Source organism: Dipodomys spectabilis, unplaced genomic scaffold, assembly GCF_019054845.1.
Source record: "Dipodomys spectabilis isolate Male_0828 unplaced genomic scaffold, ASM1905484v1 ptg000197l, whole genome shotgun sequence".
NCBI classification, from domain to species: Eukaryota; Metazoa; Chordata; class Mammalia; order Rodentia; family Heteromyidae; genus Dipodomys; species Dipodomys spectabilis.
Window position 1 is genome coordinate 3,411,362 of NW_024870874.1, and position 24,785 is coordinate 3,436,146.

A 24,785-nucleotide genomic window follows, 5' to 3' on the forward strand; every position below is an offset into this window, starting at 1 on the left:
ACAATTACATGAGCAAGGCAATGAGTCCATTTCCTATAGAGCATTGTTACCTCCTCCTTTGTTTTTCCCCTACCTTCCCCACCCCCTGCAAAGTTGTAAAGTTCGTTTTCATCATAGTGTCTTGTTACAATGGGTCATCCTGTATCTTCTTCCCCTATGGTATAACCCCTGTTGTCACTGTATCTGATTCCAGTATCCTGCAACTTATATATACTAATTTGGGGAAAGGAAGGGAAATAACAAAATGAATAATCACTTTGTGGGTAGCCAGCCCAGAAACAAATCTCCTAGGGTGCATTGTTCAGAACTCCTTACACAGGTGGGTGGCCAAATAAACAAAAATAGGGATATCTCTATTTCAAAAGAATTTTTGCTTTTATCTTCTAGAAGAAAGAGTAAAAGTGAAAAGAAAATCAACAATGATTTACTTCAGGATATGTAGTTAACTCATACCCCAGATCAATGTGAAATACAATTTAATAAAAGAAGAGTTCCAAAAAAGAAGCATTCTTTGTTTGCTCTCTTACTTAAATTTGACTAAATGATTACAAGGTTGTTTTTAAAAAAGAGGCATCAGGATAACTGCTTTGCTTTTCTTAATTTCAGTAAGAGAGAACACTTTCACTTTCCAACACTCAAAAGGCAAATTCTTCAAACACATTATCATGTTTTTCATATTTAATATTAACCTCTCCATTGACCAAGACTGTACTTTAAGCCATCAGCAAATCCATTTGAAAATGCTTTTATCAAATTAGGACAGAGGATACTGTGCTGGGAACAAAGGTAAAGCACTCTTTATGACTCAGGATCAACTTTGGTTTGTCATTTTCCCCTAACTGCAATCAATAGATCATGCCTGAATCTCATCTATCTAAAGAGCACTGGGTTATTTAATTTAAAACCACCCTAAGAAACAATATTGGAAACAAATGTGCTAAAATACAGAAGTAGCATAGTCATTTTCATGTCAATTTGAAAATACAAGATAATAAAAAGTTAAGAACAATCAATTATATTCTACCAGTTTTATATGTCTAAAATATTTCTCTATAAAAATCCCCCAAATTATTTCTATATCAAACTTGTTTTTCCAACCAAACAGAAATCTTAAGTCTATAAAAAAAAATAGCCACAGCATCCCTCTCAATCTCCTTTCATTCTGCTATTGGAAAAAATAGAATATAGAAATATAGAAATATAGAATATAGAAATATAGAATCCTTTAACCCATTTGCTTATGCTTTTATGATTGGTCCCATCCAAAATGACCTCCTCCAACTTCCCCATTATCTTGTCCAATTTCCCCATTATCTATCTCTCTCTTAACTCCCTCCCTCCCTTCCTCCTTCCTTCCTTCCTTGTTTATACTGGCACTCGGGCTTAAACTCAAGGACTTGTACTTTTATTCTACTTTTTTCAGATGCCCAGTGCCCTACCACCACTTGAGCTACGAGTCCAGTTCCACATCTCCCCAACATTCTGAACAAAAGTTAGGTAGCAGTCTGCCTAAATATTTGTAGTTGACTAAGCATCTGTGCGTTCTGACAGCTATGATTATGCCTAAAATATATGAACCTTTTTCCAAGATGTATTTATTCTTTAAGTTAGCACAAGTCATCTCCTTTTTTAAGTTGTATTATAAAGGTAATGTACAGAAGGATTACAGTTACATAATTAAGGTAATGAGTATATCATCTCCTCTTTTAAATCTCCAATGACTCCACAAGATAGCATTCCTACCCCCATTGCCCCTTACTACCCCCAGTAAGTATAATTTTGGACATTAGGCACCAATTACACTATATTAAACTGATTAAATTAGATATTTTCCATAGCCAACAAGATATTGGGTAGATGAAGATAGATAAGGCAGTGCTGTCATCGTAAATGTGGTTGTAATGACTAGAACATAACAAGCCTAATGAATATGAAATGAAGAATGAATGAGCCTAGGTCACAAATCCTCAAAAAGCTAATACAACCAGTTTTTTTTATATTTAAATATGGTGTATAAGAGCAGAACCTTTTGGAGTCAGTAGCTTTCTTATGGGATGCATGCTGGATCTGTTTCCTGAGTTATGTGTTCTAGAGAAGCTCTGTGTGAATTCCACATGCGAAAATCTTGATAACACTCTGACTCATGGTTGACATTTTAGAATTTAATGAAAAATCATTCACTTTGTGACATTGTGTCATTTCTTTCATCATTCCACAAATATTTCCAATAATAAAATGTTATCTCAAAAATGTAGAGAAGGGCCTGGTGCGGGTGGCTCACGCCTGTAATCCTAGCTACTCAGGAGGCTGAGATCTGAGGAGCATAGTTCAAAGCCAGCCCGGGCAGGAAAGACCATGAAACTATTACCTTCAATAAACCACCAGAAAACCAGAAGTGGTGCTGTGGCTCAAGCGGTTGAGTACTAGCCTTGAGCTGAAGAGCTGAGGGACAGCGCCAAGGCTCAGAGTTCGAGCCTCACAACAGACAAAAAAAAAAAAAAATGTAGAGAAGGATAGTAATAAAGAAAACAAATAGTGGAAGGTCTTGTTGGCAAATAATACAAAATAAAAAGGACAAAAAAGGCTTGTGTCACCATCTCCACCATCTCTGCTGGCCCAGTTCAGCTTTGGTTAGGATGAATTTGTGAGTGTGTGTGTGTGTGTGTGTGTGTGTGTGTGTGTGTGTGTGTGTGTGTGTTGTGGGGTATGAACTCAGAGCTGAACTCTGTCCCTGAGTTTTTTTTTTTTTTTCTCGAGGCTAGCATTCTACTACTTTGAGCCACAGTACCAATACTGGTTTTCTAGTGGTGAATTGGAGATAAGAGTCTCACAGACTTTCCTGCCTGGGCTGGCTTTAAAACACAATCTTCAGAGCTCAACCTTTTGAATAGCTAGGATTACAGGTGTGAACCCCCGGTGCCTAGCAGGACAATAGATATTTTAAAATCCAATATCAAATGTTCTGTGGAGAAAAACAGTACATAGGCATATCCTCTTTTGCTGGATTGTTGCTCTGTACCCTTCTCACTGTGAATTCATCAATGGAAATTAACATGTTAGAAATCCGATGATGAACACCTAGGAATTAACTTAACCAAAGATGTGAAGGACCTCTATGATGAAAACTTTAAAAACTTGAAAAAGGAAATCAAAACAGAACTCAGAAAGTGGCAAAAACTCCCATGCTCCTGGATTGGAAAGATTAACATCGTGAAAATGGCAATACTTCCCAAGGCTATCTACAAATTCAATGCAATACCCATCAAAATTCCAACCTCATTCTTCAAGGAAATAGAAAAGGCAATCCAAAAATTCATATGAACAATAAAAGACCCCGAATAGCGAAAATGATCCTCAACAGAAAGAACACTGAGGGAGGAATATCAATACCAAATTTCAAACTCTACTATAAAGCCATAGTAATCAAAACAGCTTGGTACTGGCACAAGAACAGACCTCAGGACCAATGGAATAGAATTGAAAACCCAGAAATGAACCTACAGACCTATAGCCATCTAATCTTCAATAAGGAAGCTAAAAAAATAGAATGGAAGAAAGACAGCCTCTTCAGTAAATGGTGCTGGCAAAATTGGTTAACTACTTGTAGAACACTAAAGTTAGATCCTTATATATCACCCTGCACCAGAATCAACTCCAAATGGATCAAAGACCTCGGAGTCAAAGCTGACACTCTGAAAACATTACAGGATGGAATAGGAGAAACCCTAGGTCTCCTTGGCACAGGTCAAAATTTTCTTAATAGAGACCCGGAAACAACAAATCATAGAAAGGTTGGACAAATGGGATTGCATGAAGTTGCAGAGCTTCTGCATGGCAAAGGACATAGCTAGCAAGATCAATAGAAAGCCTACGGATTGGGAGAAGATCTTCACTAGCCATACAATGGACAAGGGTCCCATATCTAAAATATACTTGGAACTCAAAAAATTAAATCCCCCAACAACAAATCCTGAAAGAAACAACTGCCCAATAAATAAGTGGGCTAAAGACTTGAAGAGAAACTTCTCTGAAGAAGAAAGAAGGTTGGCCAATAGACACATGAAGAAATGCTCAACTTCCCTAGCCATAAAAGAAATGCAAATCAAAATAACATTGAGATACCACCTCACCCCAGTTAGAATGGCAAAAATCAAGAACTCTAATAACAACAGATGCTGAAGGGGATGTGGACAGAAGGGAACCTTACTTCATTGTTGGTGGGAGTGTAAACTTTTTCAACCACTTTGGAAAGTAGTATGGAGGTTCCTCAAAAGACTCCACATAGAGCTCCCCTATGACCCAGCAATCCCACTTTTGGGCATTTACCCAAATGTTTACAAACAAGACCACACTAAAGCTACCAGCACGACTATGTTTATTGTAGCACTATTTACTATAGCTAAGATATGGAACCAACACAGATTCCCCTCAGTAGATGAATGGATAAAGAAAATGTGGTATATATACCATCAGAAAGAATGACATTTCCCCATTTGTTAGGAAATGGAAAGACTTGGAAAAAATGATATTAAGTGAAGTAAGCCAAGCCCAAAGAAACATAGGTCCTATGGTTTCCCTTATTTGCAATAACTAGTATATGTCTGACTCAAGCAGAAAAGGTCAGATAAAGTGATGTTAGTGAAATGAACCCTAAGATATGTATTCAAATGCTTTTTCTTTCATGTGATTGTTTCTAACACATTTATAAGATTATTTCTTTGTTGCTTTGTATGTCCCTCCCCCACAGTATAACCCCTGCTTTCACCGTATTTAATGTCGGTATAATTTGTGGAGGGGAAGGGGAAAAACAAATCGTTTAAATAGGGATACAGGTGGATCCATTGCAACAATGAGATGTACAAGTCATTATGTGGAAAACAAACTTCACAACTTTGGTGCTGGGGGAGGGTGGGGAGGATTGGATGGGGGGCGGGGGGAGAATGGGAAGGGATGGGAAGGGGAAACAAAGGAGGAGACAAAAATGCTTGATAAGAAATTTACTCATTATCTTGCCCATGTAATTGTAACCCCTCTGTACAATATTTTCACAATAAAAAAATATGAAAGAAAAAAAAAGAAATCCCATGATGGGTTCCACTTAGAATAATCTTGAGGGTTTGAAAAATATTCTCATAGATGTATTAAGAAAAAATAGTGTAAACCATTGTTAAGCTTCATTGTGGATATATATGAGACTAGAAACCTAGGTTGTCACTCATTCGAACAACAACGGACTGTCTAGTTTCTTTGCATAATACTTGGTCCTCTTTGAGAATAAAAATAATGAATATATTTTACTTGTTTTGGTCATTGCATTAGATATAGATTAAAAATGGAATCAGACTATCATACAAGCTCCTTAGGAGAAGGAGATTGGGAAGATTATGACTTGAGACTAGCCTGGGCGAAAAGTGCACAAGACCCCATCTCAATAAATAAGCTAATTGTAGTGGTACATAGCTATAATCTTAGCGATGTGGGCCAAGCCTAAACCAGGGTAAAAAGCTTGAGACAATACCTGAAGAATAACTAAACCAAAAAGTGGTAGGGTTGTGATTCCACAGGTAAAAGACCTGTATAACAAGTGCAAAGTATAGTATTCAGAAGGTTGAGGTAGGAGGATTTTGAGTTTATGCCCAACCTTGTCTACATAGTAAAAGTGTCTCAAAAAAAATCACATGTGAAACAAACAAATAAAAAACAAGCTTCACAAGAGGAGTGATATAATGGTTCAAATGACACTAGCAAACATCTGTATCTCTTTACTCTTCCTTTTATTGTCAACTTCATACCGTGGCAATGCCACATTCTCTATTGTCCACCTAGTTCTTTTCCGCCAAGCTCTTGGGTGTATTCTCTCTGCTGGTCCACAAAGAGTCACATGCCTGTATTTTACATTGTTGCTGTGGCCTAGAAGATGGCTATCTTGGATGGGAGGTGGGATCAAACCTAGCCAACTTCCCAACAGATGTGTAGGGTAAATGAGCTTATCATAGAGAAAGCAGAGCTATAGAAGATAATGACAGAAGAGACAGAATGCATTTTCAAGGGGCAAACAGCACATGATTAATTTATATCATAGATTAATATCTTTTACAATTTTATGCCTTTAGCATTTATGTGTGTGTGTGTGTGTGTGTGTGTGTGTGTGTGTGTGTGTGTGTGTGAGAGAGAGAGAGAGAGAGAGAGAGAGGAGACTGTGTCTCACTATGTAGTCCAGATTGTCCTTGGAACTCAACCTCCCAAATACTGGAATTATTGGCATATACCACCACTGCCTGACTCAATTTAACTAGTAAAGCTACTTAAATTTAGTTTTTTAAAAATCTGTTACCATATTAGTAAGAATGTCAAAAAAGTGCACTATTATATTGATTTTGTGGCTTTTTATAGCTCATTTCCATCCCAACAATCTCAGATTGAGAATCACAGGTGAGTAATATCTTTTCTTTTGTTTCTCAGTGCGGTTTCTTGGTGATTTTTCCTGGAGGATATATTTTCCCTGCTAACAACTAATTTAAATGCTCAGTACTAACAGTCTTAAAGTTCAATGATTATTATAGCTTTCCTTTCTTGTTATTTTTTTCCAGTCTACCTTAATATTCCTTTATCTTACATAGATTAAATTTAATGTAGTTTCCAAATAATAAAAATTTTATATGTGCTCTAATAACATTGCTACAATAATTATTTTCACAAACTTCATCAAAAGAATCTTAATTCTCTTCAGAAGACCCTACTATCTGAATAATAGTTAAAATCAAAGCAATGGTTAATTCAGAAACTGTCTCCTTAGGTTTGGGGAAAATCATTTCCTATTTTAAAATTTTACTAGTATATGTCTATAATTTCCAGTACGTAATAGATTTGGCACCAGTTTTCGAGGACACAGTCATGTGATTAAAAAAATCATTTATTTCATGAATGTCTTATAAACATGAATGAGATTTGATCAGTTATAAGTAACTAATAAAATGCTTTTAAACCAAATCCATAAAGAAGATGAAGATTCTTTGTGTTTAGCTAATTCCTTTTTTACAGATGACTCAAAGGAATAATGGGAAGCACACAGAATTCAATGGATCGTATTATGTGCTAGGAACAATTTGTAGCTTTTAGCTATTGACTCATTCATACTCCACAACAACATTATGCGTAGTGATTATATTATAATTCATTTTACTGATGAGGAAATTTAGTCACAAAAAAGTCAAGGAACTTGCTAGAAAACATGACAAAGTCCACAATAGAATATTCTGAACATTCCATATTCCGAAAGGTTGGTGTCCAGAGTGGCCCTGGTAAGAGTTGTAGGAACTTTAAGAAGTATCCTGGAGCTGGGTGCTGGTGGCTCACATTTGTAATTTTAGCTATTCAATCGGCTCAGATGAAAGATAGGCATTTGAATCTAGCCCAGCTGAAAACTTTGAGAGGCTGCATGTCAAATTAACCAGAGAAAAGTGTTAGACAAGAGCATCAAGTGGTAGGGCATCAGCCATAAGTAAGAAAGCTTAGTGAAAGCTTGAGGTTCTGTGTTCAAGTTCTTGTACTAGAACACAGTACTTTCTTCTTTTCCTCTATTGCTTCCTGGCTATGAGATAAGTGGTTTGGCTTTACTATATACTACCAGCCATTGCTACCCATCACTTCTACCAGAGGCAATGAGTCCCATCATCACAGACTAGAATCTGAATAAGCCCTGAGCCACAGTAAATCTTTTCTCTTCATAAGCTGATTATCTCAGATACTTTGTTATATTTATGGAGCGATAACAATACATTTCATATTTGAACTCAGGTGTACTTGTTGTACTCCAAAAAAACCAAATCTGGAAAAGAAACTAAAAACAATCATAATGATACAATAATACAAGAGGATTTCTCAAGTTTTCATATTTTTATGACTCCATGTTTATTTAATATTTTCTTCTTATGTAACAGCTATTTTGCTCCAGTGCTCTAGGACTTGAGAGTACTGGAATTTGAAGGTGTATTGGGATATAATAGAGTGTACAATTTGGTGTCAGGATTAATCAGACAAAATTTGAATTTGTATGAACAAAAGCTTAGCTAAGGAGAAATTGAGGGTAACTTTTTGACAACATGAGATTAGAAAAAGAAATACATTAGTGATGGATCACAGATTTATTGACAACCTGCTGACTGGGATGGTGTTAAGAAGTGTACTAGAAGAGTTAAGACAAATTCTTATTCCTTTACTATGAGAAATCTGGCTCCTACTTTTAGCCATTGATTGTGAGACCATTTGCTGCAGAAGAAGCATTCAATGATGCAGGGCCTGACAGGTGGGAAGAGATTCAGAAATGTTCAATCACTGACTGTAAGGAGGTTCATATGAAATGAGAGTTTCATCATAAATGGAATCAAAGAAGAATACACAAAGTTGGATAATGTCAAGGAATGACATATTACATATACATATGTTACATATATCTCATAGGTCTAATAATTAAATGCCTGCCTAATTTGATTGAAACAAATCAAATCTGCTATTCGCTAACCCAGATACAAGGAAAACTGCTGCTCTGGATTGTGCTGCCACATCATAATGATAACTCAAAGTGAAAAGTCTCTTTTCTCTTATATTTGCTATCTGTGGTAGCTAAGCGCCAATGTGGAACACATACTGTTTAATGTTAAAAATCAATTTAGTTATTAGTAAAGGCTTCGTCAGTCTTTTTTTTTTTCTTTTTGGTCGGTCGTGGGGCTTGAACTCTGGGCTTGGACACTGTCCCTGTGCTCTTCAACTCAAGGCGAGCGCTCTAACCCTTGAGCCACAGCACCACTCCCAGTTTTCTAGTGGTTTATTGTAGATAAGAGTCTCACAGACTTTCCTGTCCAGGCTGGCATTGAACCTCGATCCTCAGATCTCAGCCTCCTGAGTAGCTAGGATTACAGCACCTGACATTCAGTCTTTACTAAATCTGCTCTACTTCAAAAAGAAAAGAAAAGAAAATTTCTTTATAGAATCACATTCTGTTATGACATTACTCTTCAAAAGAACTTTGGGTTAATCATGCTGGTGTATACAAAGGAAAAATAAATATATATTGCTGATACATCAAAGTGTATTATAATACATGTAGAGATATAAACTGACTAGAGACAAACCAGGAAATTTGATAACTGATTTTTTAAGTCTTGTATAAAATGTGATCATTACGAAGTAACACAGAAGTATCCTCTGTTGTATTACATTTTCTAAAAGGCTATAATGACTTTCATCTTTGCAACAAACTGAATAAAGTATCTCAGGCTAATTGCAGGAAACAAACTCCAACCAATATTGTTAGATGATTCTAATTGTATGAGATGTTAGAGTTAAGCATAGTATCCAACATAATTATATTCCAAACACATTAAATGGTAAAGCATTCTACAGGAAGGAAACTTGTTAGCTGATTTATTACTTAAATTATGAAAAAAATGATTCATTTAAAAGATTGGCTTTTCCATGTAATGGCTGTGTAATCTGTGTTAAGTAGAATCCAGTCCCAGAGAATGCTTGTGCAATCAGTATGTTTTCATCTTGCTCTATGGACAATTGTACTGATCTGAGCTCAGAGCTCTCACCTAAGTTGTAAAAGCAAATCTTAAATTTATTCTATAGTTAAACAAATTTTGTCTACCTTTCTATCATTTCTTTTTACATATTATGATGTTCTTGTCTATTCCTGATACAACTAATGATAAAATAAAGCATAAAGTGTATGCCTCAATAGAAAGAAGCAGGAATATTTACAAATGTATTTTTTCAATCTTAAGAATGCAAAAAGATATCCAAGCATTTTCAAATATTAAACAATTTTAAAATCCGTAGAGTGTAGATCTTCATGTTTTCTAGGCTTAGAAATACTTTAGATCAGAAATCCAAGAATCTTCTCAGTGGCAAGGGGTTTATGTTTTCCAATGATGTTCATGTAGCTAATATTTTTCTTAATGCTTTCTTTTTTTCTTTGTTTTAAACATTACCAGTAATTTCTGAGGTAATCATACAACTCATTGTCCAAACTTCTGAGAGCAAAAGAGGGTACCAGACATCAAGAAACTGGTAGTATATGAAATCACTTTGACATTGAGTTACATATTTAATATGTGGGGAGATTTCTAGTTTGTGTCAGCATTCTTCAACATTTTTCTCTTTCTCCTGCTGAATTCTTACTCTTACAAATATTTTACCACTTGCAAATTCCTGGTATCTCTTCTCATATTGCCAGAGGTAAATTAAAAGGTGCTCCTACTTTATTTTCAGAGCCAGCTGCTGTATCTTGTTAAGATAAAGGTAATGTAGAGAGGACTACATATTTATCAATGCACATTACTCCCACTACTATTGGAGTGTCTCCTGTAATGGACAGTGTTTCTGGAATATTTCTGTACCAATTTCCGATGCAGTTCCAAAAGCCTGACTCTTCACCTTTGGCTGATTGCTCTTAAGCCCTAGGGCTGTCTGCTTAATATGAAGAGCTGGAAGTATCTGGAACTTACCCTCCTCCTTTCAGATAGCAGTTGTGGGCCATTGATAAGGATGAGAATGTTTACAAAGAATCAGCTTCTTCATTTCTAAAACATCAATCTTTAAGGTTCAATTTTCACTTTTGACAAACTGAGTCTTTTTTTTTTTCTGGGTAGAAAAGGGGTCATACAGCAGTTCAGAGACTGTTATCCTTAGCTTCTCTTATTCATAAGGTTGACCCTTGGCCTGAATTTAGGTCTATGAATTTCTAAAGAACTTCACAATTCTCCATATGAAAAGAGTGACCTCTGTGCTTAAAGTATAGTTTACATTGAGAATCTACTTTCTGATAGAGACTCTAATGTGGTATGTGGTAGGTGATTTTATGCTGGATTCCTGGCTCAGTGAGTTTCACTGGTGGGCAAGGAAACACATTGTCACCACACACTGTTATCCTAGGTGGGTGCATTTTCTCTGGGCTTTGCCCAATATGCATTTGACTTTTGCCAATTGTAATAGAGCAGTTGAAAGTACAACTGTACGCTGAATCATTTGAGTTCTAATGAATCACTGAATCTGAGGATGGTTCATCACAGAAGACACACATCTTCTGTAATGACTAACCTTGTTGTGCTTGGATTGATAGATGACCAAATTAGTAAAGTACACCTCTAGATGCACCTGTGAGGATGTTTCAAGAGAGGATTAACTAAGGGGAGAAGAAGTTCCACAAGCTGAGGACCTAGATGAGATAAAATGGAGGAACAGGAGAACCTGCTAGTACGAGTCTCATTTTCTGTTTCCTGCCTGCCGTGATGTGAGTTGCCCTGCTGTGCCATACATTCATTCTGCATGTGCCATACATTCTGCATGTGCCATTCATTCTGCATGTGCCATACATTCATTCTGCATGTGCCATACATTCTGCATGTGCCATACATTCTGCATGTGCCATACATTCTGCATGTGCCATACATTCTGCATGTGCCATACATTATGCATGTACCATGATGGGCCAAAATCTCTGGAACTATGAGTAAAACAGTATATTTTTTCCCTTAAGTTGTTTCTCTCAGTTCACAGAAAAACACAATCTGACAAACGCCCACTTTGCTGTTCAGCTTCTTATTCTTTTTGGCAGTATTGGGTTTGAAATCAGGGTCTTCCACTTTCCAGGAAGGCACTCTACCACAATACCATACCTCCAGAATATTTGATTTCATAAAAATCTTGATCAAATATATTTATTGACTGATGTATGTAAAGGTAACCCCTCTTTACGCCACCTCTAAAACAACAGTAAAGTAACAGGGAAAAATAAATCTTGGTCAGTTATGAGAGTATTAACTTTGATTAGTGTGGAAAAAATTATAAAGAGACACAGAGTACATTTAAAATTTTGAGACCCACCAGGTTATAAAACAATAGAATGCAAACTAGAAGATTGTTTTTGAGATTCACCTGGATCAGTGTTAAAAACTGATAGTGCAGATGGGTGACATGATTTACTATTCAACAGAACCAGGGAAAATGTGGGAACAATATTTGGTTATAGTCTGAAGGAATGAATAACACAATGCATTCCCCACCCCCCACCCGCCACCATCTCCAGCTTAATGGCTTTTATTCTGACACTAACCAACCAATTGGGGAATCAAAATACTATTGGCTTGCCAAAGTTATACCTTTAAATAAAACACATACATGTAGCAACAATTAAAATAGGGCAGAATTGTGGTGTTTTCAAAGGTGTAATATCTTTAGGATTCTTCCCCATAAAGATGCTTAGCGTAGTTCTATTATTTGTGCTAAAAATCTGGAATTGCATTCATGTGATTTTTGCATTTCTGTTGTCCAGAATGTATCTTTCTGAAGAGTCTAATTGTCATTTGATCTCCCTTTTGTCTGTAGTTCTGTCGGGTCCCCCTGTAGAGACTCTATATAACTGTACCCTCCCCCCACACACAGCCCCAGCTGCTGGTCTTCTTCATCCACTCTGCTCCTTAGAAAATCATTGGAAAAGTAAACAGCCTCAACAAATCCCAATGACCCCTGGAAGCCTAGACAACAAAGATATAGTCCAGAAAAAGGAACATAAGGTTTTAGAATGTTTTCAGTCACTACCAAAGTTGTGAACTTTGTGAGCAATGTGGGAGACAAAAAGAAGTCCTTTTATTATTAGCTAGGTTCACAGGCTCTAATTCTTCATGTCTCTAGTCGGAGTTTAACTTAATTATAAAACAAAATCCATAACTGCAGCCAGGCCTGGGGGTAGAGTCTGCACTACTAATCAACTTTAATTCCCTGGGCCCAATTTAATTACAAAACAACATTTGGTGCAGCTGCTAAACACTTAGTAGTTGACCACATGATAACATTGGAGTAGTATTTACAGGTCTGCAGGACTTTGCTAGGATTCTATCAGCAGATATGACTCAGACATAGTCAGATCTTGAATTTATACAAAAAATAACTTCCTTGATTTTGTGCACCACTGTAGTAAAGCCAGTTAAAGTATTAAATTGCATATGAACTAATTAATATTCGGGGAAGAATTTATTGGAGGTGAAGTTTAATGATGGATGAGATGTCCTAGTATAAAACAATAATAATAAAGTGAATTTTTTTTGCAAACCTCTTTGCTATTTAATTCATTTCATCTGTGATGCAGACAAAATAAATCAGCTTATGCATACTGTGCATTACTAATTTGCCTTTTGGTTATAACAAACATGACTTTCCAAAACAATAGGACATATGAAATTCATTTTTAATTTCACAAGACAACAGAAGATATGATCATCTGTATTACAAAATAAAAAATAAAAATGACTACTAATAGTTTTAAATAGGAGGTACCTCTATTCCTACAAAATGTACCCAACTTTTGTACAAATAGTCACGAAAACTGTTGCACATAATGGGATAGATCTGAGCTTTCTATGGATAACAGAGAGATAGAAATTCCATGCATAGTCAACTTTTTGTTTTAGCATTTTGCTTCATATCTTTCACAATATCTAGAATTTTAATTCCTCCTATATGTTTAGAAGGACAAGGAAATGTATGTGACTTGAGTAAAAAAAAAAAAAAAGCAGTATCAACAGGGGAGTTAAATAGGACCTTTCCTTTGTTTCAGCAATTTAGAAAACAGAAGAGTATCACTAATCCAAATCAGAATTCTTCTTTTCTAGAAGTATTGAAGATCAAACATAAATCTTCAAAATGGCAAGCATGCACTTCACCACTGAACTTTATGTATGCCCAGCCCACATCTAGTTTTGAAATGGAAGTAGAAGCCAAACCAAAATTGCTGCTTTTGCTTTCTTTTCTTGTATGCCAATCTGAGATTGTCAATCTCTTTCTCCTTTCCGTACCTTTAGAGTAGAACAGGGAAAGACGAAAGAAAGGATGTATCATAACTAATCATCTCTTCAATAGACAGGAATAGCTAAAGTTTATTATAAAAGATCTGGATCAATAATTTCTGTCCTCACATTTCAGCCTCCAGCAAGCACTGGCTCTGATTCCACCTCATGCTGTTTTACATGGCTACGGCTGAGGCCAGACAAAGAAGACACTGTATGTTTCAATGTCGAAAAGCTAATTTCTCAGTAATAGCAGTGTCTGTCAGTCTTTCACTCCAGAGAGCATCTTTCTTTACTACCGAACAGTGACTGAGTCACAGAAGAAAACAATTCCGCTTGCTGGAAGAAAATAGAATGGGAGGAATTATGTCTGTTACCAGATGCTCCAGGGGCCCTGAGGGGGCACGGGGATGTTCTTGCAGATGCTGTAAACAGCATAAACTGTCAAACTACGGGACCCTGGGGTTTACTGCTCCTACTTCTCTGATGTGCACTTATACAGCGTTGAGAACTCAAAGAACCCTGAGAGATGCTAGGTCCCAAGGTTTTAAACTGTTTCTTGGGGTGTCTGGTGATTTCAAAATGGGACTCAGCTTCTCCTCCAAACAGTAGCAACGTTCTTGGGATGAATGCAAAAACCATTTGCCAGAGATAATACCAAGATAGTTGTGAATTAGTTGTAATGTCCAAAGTAATTTCTATTGGCTGGGAAAGAAATAAATTCCTTGCAGAAAACACTCTTCACTGATTCTGTGCTTTCTTAGCCGGGAGGCCCACAGCGACAAGGAGAAGTTTCATTCAGAAACCCTAGACTGTGAGAAGCCACCCTACTTCAGAGTCCAGAGATTAAATTCTACCATTAAGACACACATTTGTGACAAGAAATGCACTTATTACCTTACTTATGTAACTGAAACCTCTCTGTACATCACCCTGACAATAAAGAAATAAATAAAAATAAGACACATCATGTGGGGGCAAAAAATATTTCAGGTCATGTCAAGCAATCTGCTGTGATTTTACATTTCATTTTCTGTGATAAATATAACAATACTACTTACAAAACTATCATCTTTCCTTGCTATTTTAAAATCTGATAATTTAATATATTCTTGTCCTGGTGATGGTTTAACTCTTTATATCAACTGTTGTGTTTCTGAATTTTAAAATATTCTGTTACTATTCATTGGATCTATTACTATCATCAGAGAGAGAGAGACACAGAGGAACCAAGAGACATAGAGAGAAAGATCTATTTCTCTGTAAACAGAACCAGTTATGAGAGAAGACACAAGAATTTAACATAAAGTAGCAGCACAACCCTGAGGTTAAGTGGATTGCTATGGATGTTGTCATGCATCTGTCTTACCATCACTGTTGATGCACACCACCTCTTGAACTTGAGTGCCTGGCCCGCATTCCCTGCCATTGTCCGGTTCACAGTCTCCAAGCCTCACGGCTTTCCAATCATAGCAGGATGGCTCTTCACAGGGAATGGCTTCCAGTAAGTGAGGGCAGTTTCCTGTTCCCCCTGAGCCTCCAGTGGGCTCATTGATAATACGCCGCTTTCTTAGTTTGAAGCCTGAGTCATTGGAGGAACCAAAATACTGAATGTTAATATCAGGGGTCAAATATTTCAGAAACCTCAATAAAATGCCAGGTTTAATGCTGGATTAAGGTATACAGTAACTCCAAATTGTAGCTTAATGTGAGTTCACAAGCCATTTATTGAATAGATGAATGAGTAAACACAAAGGAAAAAGAGTCTGGGCTAGAGGTTACTACAGAACAGATAATACCAAAAGAAAAAGTCATACATTTCATCTGCTGAGAATTTAGGAATGAGGGGAACCAAGAGGGGTGGCAGAGATTTTGGTTAATTTGAACCCTTTCTATTTACAGAACATTCAAAGGAGCAATGAAAACTCAAATTATTCAGAAATAGTTGAGATCAGATGAAAGGGCTATTATTTTGAACTGTTTCATGCTGTGGCTCCTATATGGAATGATCACAGCTCTGCTCTATCCTTTACCAGCTCCTAGGTGCTGCCTTCCGTGGGAAGCCTGTTTATGCTATGTGAATATACTAGAACCAGTAGAAAACTTCCCTTTGAAAGGCGAGCAAGCCCACCATGAAGTAAATCACTACGTTTATCTGCTCCACTTAGACCTGTAATTTGCATAAAAAATAATCACTTAAAATACTTTTACTATCTTAAGTAATAAGGAGCTCTGATTACTGGACACTAACTATGGGTTGGACCTTGAATTCTATTTATCACCTCATTGATTCTTGAAAGCCAATCCAGGTGATGGATACTATTCCATATCTTTTACAGATAAGGGGACAAACATTTGCATGAATTAATTTGCTTATCTAAGCAGTTAGGGCAGAGCAGGTTTAGCTCTCCAGGGCGGCCTAATAAATACAGCTGATCTTGTCCCAATTACAACCATCTGTGTTTTCTGCGTTCTTCCATTTCAGTCTCCTGGCACTGCCCCTCAACTAGGTTTATTCAGCTTTTGAAATCAATATTCTTTAGTCATTCTAGAAAGTATCACAAGTCAATAATTACAAGGAACCCAGAGTGGCATAATCTTCTTCTTCTTCTTCTTCTTCTTCCTCGTCCTCCTCCTCCTCGTCGTCCTCTTCCTCTTCTTCTTCTTTTTTCAGGGTGGCATTTTAAAATAATTGATGATTTAGCTCAGCCTCTGGATGTTTCAAACATGTCATATTACCATTACATACCTTTTTTTCCTTGTTGGTCATTGCAGTTTTCATAAGTACACGGCCCCCAAGCTGACCAGGGTGAAACTTCGCATTCGATTGGGCAAGGAATGTGGCACAGCTGTGTAGTATTTGGGACAGGGCCAGTGCATAATTTTGAGTCCACTGGTTTTGAAGCTGTTTGGAAGAAAAACATTCATATAACTTTAGTGGTTAACATAAGTGAATTGAATGGTCAGAAAGAAAATTTTCCTATGTGTATTGAGTAGGAAAATTCTTAACAATGTGTCACCAAGACTTTATTCTAATGTCTCGGCTCCATCCTAGGATGAAGAGAGGATGGAGAGAGAAAAAAATCAGGATAATGTCATGAATGAAAACTGGACTAGAAGTCTTGTAAAATTGTTTTATTACCTGTTTTACAACTAAGTAGTCATACAGTTAAAAATTATACATTTCACTTTCCTACTCAATGAATGCTGTAGTTTTAGGTAGAATTTGTTTTACAGGATTGAACACATGAGGAAGGGACATGCAGATTTAATACCCATGAGTAAAAATGTCACTGTATGTTTTCTGCTGAAATTCCTGTCCTTGGTTCACAGGTTTTGGAGTTGCCACACGAATATGAGGAGGGCACTGATTTCCACCTCAGCCTCGTGACTCAGCAGTGCTCTCCAGAATCTTTGCATAATATATGTGACCCAAATCTAAGAATAGTTGACTGAATTAAAATATTCTATCTTTTCTCCTAAATTGACCAGTGAACTAGGGAATATTCATTGCTTCTCAATGTTTCTTTACTTTCCAATTTTTATGACATACTTGGGCTCTTTTGCACACCATACTTTTTGGCAATTAATGTGAAGATATGTCTACAGGTATTGGCATAAGAATGCTGAAAATGACAATGAGAGAAAATAATGTAAAACTGTAGTGATTGCAGAAGAGAGTTAAATGAGCTATCAGCCACTTTTCAATCCATTGATCCATTGCTCCATTATCTTCCTATCTATCCATCATCTATCTCTCTATACATCTATCACATATTGCTTAAGAGGGAGAGTTACAGAGGACTTTTCACTAGTAAATGTCCTTGCCATATGTTATTGCTTAAGAGGGATAGATATAGAGGACTTTTCACTAGTCCATGTTCTTGTCATATGTTCTGTTTTGCAAAAGCAAGTTCTTATTTTTTTAATTTGCTCATACTTGCAGAATAAAGGCCTTGAATAACAAAGGCTTAGAGTTCTCTTATTCTCACGTGAAAGGGCAAACCCAAGCCACATCTGGAATCTCATAAAGAAATTATTTTAAGGAAGGTAGTCTCACTGTTAAAACGAGTAGTGAATATATTCATTTGCTTAAGAACAATTACAAGTATGTGTACACCCCTTAAATTTCAGAACACACGCAACTACTGTATTGGTTAAATGCTACTCTATGTTTACTGTTTTACCAACAGATTTTAGTTTTCATTTTCCTGCTAATAGTGCTCATCACCTCACTGCCCACACACACTACAGTGGGAATAAATGACAAGACATGGCTAATCTACTTAGCATGTACCACAGTGAATATTCTTGTTCAAGTTTATAAGGATTATTGGGTGTGCATCACAGCATAGGCCAAAGCAAAATATGAATTAATTTTATTTCTTTTAACAGTCAAAGTTCTTGGTCCACAAATGGCAAATAAATGTTTCACTTACTCTACATGTAAAGTAAACACGACATGGCAACACTTTTTTTCACACAAAAATGAATTGTTTTACTGGTGTACATGAATTATACAAGGGCAGTCAGATTTTACAGTGACATTTCCACACATTTCAGTGTATTCCAATCAATCTTACCTCATCTAGCTCTATTTTTAAGAATCACAGGTAGAAGGATCTACAGTAATGTGGCAAATTAACACAAATACTTTCACTGCTGCAGTTACAGTCATTTGTGGAATCTTTCAGGCTATCTTTTAAATTAGATGCTTGTGTAAAGGTGACCTAGAAAGTCTTCATTTTTTTCCTTTTAGTTGATCAAAAGTCATTTTAAAACTTGGCATTATTATATCATTTTGGAAATAATGGTTTCCACAAAGTGAAGTCTACTGGCCTGTGGTTCTGAAGTATATGAGTCTGAAAAATGTCTCTTGTATATGGGGTTGAATACTTCAGGAGGAAAGCCTAGTGTAATAAGGAAACAGGTTGAAACATCCTGCTTTCTTGGAAGTTTAATTTAGCTTTGGGTGTAGTTCGAATGGATTAAGTAGAATAATCAGTTGCAATATCTGTGCTACTAAAACAGGAATATAGTAAATAAGTACTCAAAATATTGCTAAATATTGTTAAAACAAAATACTCTTAATGTTACTTGGCTACTAAGCCAACCAAGTCAATTTTTAGATTATCACTTGCCTGCCTGCCTGCCTGCCTGCCTGCCTGCATTCCTTCCTTCCTTCCTTCCTTCCTTCCTCCCTTCCTTCCTTCCTTCCTTCTCTCCTTCCTTCCTTCCTTCCTTGCCTTCCTTTCTTCTTGCCTTCCTGCTTTCCTGCCTTTTCCCCTTTTCCTTCTTTCCTTTTGCTTCTTCATAGAAAAGAGAGTATGACACATTGTTATTAGAAGGTGAGGGTAAAGTCCATCTATCTTACCTGATCTTTGGGGACAATGGAATGATGGATTTGTAGTCACTTTTATATGAATGGGTGTGTTTTAATTCCCCAGATATCTCACTTATATTATGGGGGTGGGAGCTGTCAGAGATGAAAGGCCCTGTTCCCTTCTTGGCCTTCCCTGAACCCCCCTGCCAGAGTGCTGGGTATCTCACTATAGCATCATCACAGTGGGTATTTACTGGTGTGGGTAAGCACATGCCAAATTCTATGATTTTGCTAAATTTTTTTTTAATCAGGTCAAATTGTTCCTTTATTTTCAATATGGCTAGAGAAGCCTTTGGTAGGACCTTAAAATCTGTGCTCTCTGGTATTGCTGGACTGCCATTTTTAGCTCCAAGTTTGAAATAGAGGAGGCACAAAGAAATCCATGGAACTCATGTCATTTCCAAGGTCCTGAAAGCTTTAGCTTCTCTGTTTTTTTTTTCCTCTCCAATTTCTACAGTCTTTTTGAAAGGGTTTGTTTTCTGCATAATTTCCTAGTATGTTTTAAAATTCAGTTGGAAATTTAGAGAAAAATATTTCTCAAAACTGAAGTCTATATATATATTTTTAAATAAGAACTTTTAATGATGTAACTGATATGAGAAGTGAGGAAAATCCTCAGTAGATTTCCAAAAATCCACTGCATGAGGCCAATTTGGCCTAATCCTAAATCAGGCCTCTCCCCTGCTATATTACTGATCCCAGGTCATAGACTTTTCCATTTTTAATCACTTTGTGGGAAGCTTAGAATTTTACATGCAGATATCTTTATTATCTGGGACAAAAGAGGTTATTTTTAGATAGAAAATAAAAGTCTGGCTAGAAGGTATCATCATTAGGGAAATTTCTATGAAACTTGTCTCTCAAAAAGGTAATGTTGAAGATTCCAGCTGGAATGGTGGTTAGAAGGGCATAAAATTGGAGAGTGTGGTAAGTAGAATGAACTAAAAATAAACCCAATGGGGCTTACTAATATAATATTTAAATTAATAAGTAGTATGATGTGGATATCAAGATAATAAAACTTTAATAACAGTTTACAGATTAGAAACTATTTTAACTTTTATGATTGAGTTGGGAATGAAAACTAAATTTTCTTCCACTAGATATTAAGAATGTGCTTTCTAGCTAAATTACTATTATAATGAGATATTCTCCAATTATATTCATCACAATAGGAAGCATTTATATTGTATTGCTAAATACATTATTTTAATCTTCACAGTAATCTCATGGAGTAGATACAACCATAATCCTAAATTTAAAGTTGAAGAATGGAGACATATAGAGATCAAATAACTTCCCCAGGATTATAAAGTTAATTAGTAACGTCTAGAATATGGTATATCTTTTATGCCACAGATCATAGGGTAATTAGTAGAAGCTATGTTCGTTCTCCAGGTCCCATGCAACATTCAAAGGCCTATAATGAAAAGGATAGTGTGACTGTACAATATGTTTTTGTTTTGTTTTATGTTTTGGGCCAGTATTGGGGTCTCTCATTGCTTGACTTACTTGCTCACTCAGTTGTCAGCCTGTTGCTTGAGCCATACCTCCAGGCTGGCTTTCTACTAGTTATTTTGAGATAGAATCCCAAAGAAGAACTAATTGGGGGAGGGGGTGTTGCTGGCTTTGACCAGTAATTCTTAATTTTCAGCCTCTCGAGGAGACAGAATTATAGACATGAGGCAAGGACTCCTGGATAGAATTATAGTGTTTTCTTTTTTTAAAAAAATTATTGTAAAGTTCATTTTTCAACAGAATGACTTGTACATCTCATTGTTGCAATGGGTCCACCTGTAGGGGGGAGTAGCGGGGAGGATTGGGTGGGGGAGGCGGGGGGGGGGGGGGGGGGGGGAGGATGGGAAGGGATGGGAAGGGGAAACAAAGGAGGAGGCTACAATGCTTGATAAGAATGTACTCATTATCTTGCCCATGTAATTGTAACCCCTCTGTACAGTGTTTTCACAATAAAAAAAAAATTAAAATAAAAAAAATTATTGTAAAAGTGATGCACAGAAGGGTTACAGTATATTTTCTTTTGAGAAATGCTGGTCATAGAGCTTGTCTTCTTTTAAAATTTATTGTCAAGGTGGTGTACAGAGGGTTATAGCTGCCTATGTAAGGTAATGAATACATTTCTTCTCAAACATTGTTATCCCCTCCCTCGTTTTTCTCCCATTTTCCCTGCCCCCAACTCCCTCCCCCCACCAAGTTGTAAAGTTCATTTCCAACATGTGTCTGTGAGTGTTGCTGTTGCACCCTTGTCCTTTATCTCACCATTTTGTTGTTGCCCTTCCCTTTCCCAAATCAGATAAATGCATATACCATGGGCAGGATACCAAAATCAAACACAGTGACAACAAGGGAAACCAAAGGGGAAAAAATGAAAGAAAAAGAAATAACTTCACACAGTGTATCAAAAAATAAAAAATGAAGAAAAACCTGAGTCTAGTCACTCTTTCTGAGCTTTGTACTCCAAACTAACCCTTGAGCTACAATTCCACCCTGGTCTCTCTCTCTCTCTCTCTCTCTCTCTCTCTCTCTCTCTCTCTCTCTCTCTCTCTTTTGTGGTTAACATAGACTTTCCTGCCTAGGCTAGCTTTGAACTGTGATCCTCAGATCTCAGCTTCCTGAGTAGTCAGGATTACAGGCATGAGCTACTGGTGCTCTGCATACAATGTATTTCAGAAATTCAATTTGATTGTTGTTCTGTGATGGAGACAGGGGTTGGCTCTGAGTCCTTGAAAATTAAATTAGAAGAATTTTAATAAAAAAAAACAGTTGGTGTCTTATCCATTTGACGACCTAATTTTCAAAGTGAAGTATTTTTTGTTTTAAGCCCCTGAAAATATAGTACGTGAATACTTTTTACTGTTTTTCATCAGGAGAGTATGTTTTTGATGTTTTCAAAATACTTTTAATCAGAAATCTTAAACTCAGTCTACTTCCAACCTATGTGTGTAATAATATGCCTTTCCTGGACTCATTCAAAAGATTATCAGAGCTTAAAGGTTAAAATAAATGCAATAAGTTTAATAATTCATTAGTCCATTTATCAAAGTGGCTGGACATTTTAGTCAATTAAAACCTCTGGATAGTGTGTTTTCCTGTTATATCCATTTTGATCTTCAGTTATTTCATTTCCTCAAACAAGCTTAATTTGATTACCAATTCATAAATTTAAGGATATTCTCTTCGATTTAAATCTTAGTTTCTGTTTAGGGGTGGCTCAAACTTTATTATTAAATATAAAGGAGCCTGATGTTGACAGAGATTCTGAAGACATCAAAAAAAATCAGTAGCTTTCCTTTCACATTGCACTGTCTTTTAAAAACATTATTTGTTAATTAAAATTAATACCTAGTGCTTACACTTTACCAATATGATGGACATTGTTTGCCATAGTGTGTTGTAGGACTTATTTTTTACATTATTATAAGTACATAGTAGCGATTTGGGGCATATTTAAACAAAGTACCTCTAATTCCAGGAAGTTTCTAGGGATAGATTACTCAATATTGATTATATTTTTATCTAAAGCATTAAAAAAATTCACATTTCAGAATTAGTGTCAACCAATTAAAGTAAGCCTTTATTCTAGAAATTAAGCAAATTTTATGTGTAACGGTGATTAACACATTTTAAAACTATGTTTGAAACAATGATTGAGAAAATTAGCTCTTGGTATTTAATTGCTACAAAGCTAATGCCAAACCTTTCTGAAAAAGATAACTCATTATCAAACTATTGTTTAATTGTTTCCTCTTTTAATCCAATATATTATTCAATTTAGGAAACATACTTAAGCACTTTGCTCGTTTTCAACATGTTAATTAGCATCTTCAGTATTTAACTTCACAGCTAATGAAGAGATAGCCTTGATTTCACTCTGATATCCTGCTTGATCCCAAATTGCTTTTCTTTGAGCATGGATATTCTTGTATTTAGAAAACCTCTTGAGGGCTGGGAAGGTGGCTCAGTGGTAGAGCGCTTGCCTTGCAAGCCTGAGGCCCTGGGTTCGATTCCTCAGCACCATATAAGCAAAAAAGAAAAAAGCCGGAAAGTGGCGCTGTGGCTCAAGTGGTAGAGTGCTAGCCTTGAGCTGAAGAGCTGAGGGACAGCGCCCAGGCCCAGAGTTCAGGTCCCACAACTGGACCCAAAAAAAAAAAAGAAAACCTCTTGAATTGTGTTTAGGTCACAATTCAGATATGTGTAAGTGGCTTTTATTTGTTTCTTTCATTAAACTATTTAAGTAAAATTGTTTACAGGAGTAGTCATTGACTTCAAATTCAGGGTACATGTATGTAGATCTTGGTTTTTCTGTTTGCTTACTCCTGGTTATTGAGGTTATATTTGTTTTTTCTGTTGGACGTCATTGACATATTTTGATACGTCATAAGGTAAAAATTGTCCTGTAAGTACTTCATAAACTTTGACAAGGATCTTCTAAACATTGCAACAAGATATTTTTATTCCTCAATTACTCTGTTAAAATATGAAAGAATGTTTTTCTTTCCTCCTCACTTAAAGTTTTGTTTTTCTAGTTATGGAAGAGACTGGTAGCATGGAAAGAGCTAACATATCAAGACAAACAGACATGGTACCATAATTAGTTCATGGAACCTATTTCCATGAGCACATTTCCTATATAAAGTATCAAACTCTCCTTGCATTTGTAAGCTATATTGCTACCTGAAGGCTGTCCATCAGGAGTTAGGAAAATTTTGGAATGATGAAACTGATAATTGCCATTCCCTTCAGCCTTCACTCTGCAGAGCTGGGGAGAGTTTGGTGCCATTCTACTGCTCTCACAAACCCTCCTCAATCTTATTGGAATTGTTCTTTGGTCTTGCCATCTCCAATGTCTTCAATCTTATTACCATTTAAGAAAATGAAAATTCTGAGAGTCCAGTCTCTGATTGGGTTCTTTTCCAGATTCAAGGACTGATATATTTGCTAGCTGTATATATTCTAGGTTGTGCTAAGAAGTATGCAGGCGGTCTAAAATCAAAACTCAATTGCTTAGAAAAATAACTGTGCTTACATCTTGACCAACTAATAGGACTATGGTAGTTTTCTTAAGTATTTAAATAAATAACTATCTCAGATAATTTCTCTTAATCAGTTTCATATAAGACAAGAACATTAAAACACATGTAGAGTTGCAAACTATACATCTCCAAAGCAATGCCCAATCATTGTTAGGGTTTAAATCTCACAAATTATATCAGCACATGAAGCTTGATGAAGCCTGCATCTCCTACTCAGGAATGTACCATCTGCTGAGCTACAAATAGAGATTGTTCCTTCCATTTTGTTTTGTTTTGAAAGAGGACACATTGTAGAATGGCATACACAAAACTTACATTGAAATCTTCCAATACACCCTTACTGACTCACATTCCAAGTTACAATACCCCAAATTAGCAATGCATTGTTACTAGCTAATATTATTTAAAGTAAGCAGTGTAGTACACTTCTCATTTTGATGACAAAGAATCTTGCCATTTAGGATTTGGCTGAATAAGAACTTCTAAAGTGACTTCTGTGGAACAATT

The 24,785-nt window shown here is 36.3% G+C and overlaps 1 protein-coding gene across 1 annotated transcript in view; it reads right to left on the reverse strand.

The window, feature by feature from the left end:
- The window catches only part of Thsd7a (thrombospondin type 1 domain containing 7A), a 342,684-nt gene that overhangs the window by 119,076 nt on the left and 198,823 nt on the right, over positions 1-24,785 (reverse strand). The window contains exons 5-6 of the mRNA XM_042696060.1: positions 16,594-16,749; positions 15,214-15,426 (exon numbers count right to left, since the gene is read on the reverse strand). Coding sequence (XP_042551994.1) covers positions 15,214-15,426; positions 16,594-16,749 — 369 coding nt within the window. The remainder of the gene's footprint in view (positions 1-15,213; positions 15,427-16,593; positions 16,750-24,785) is intronic.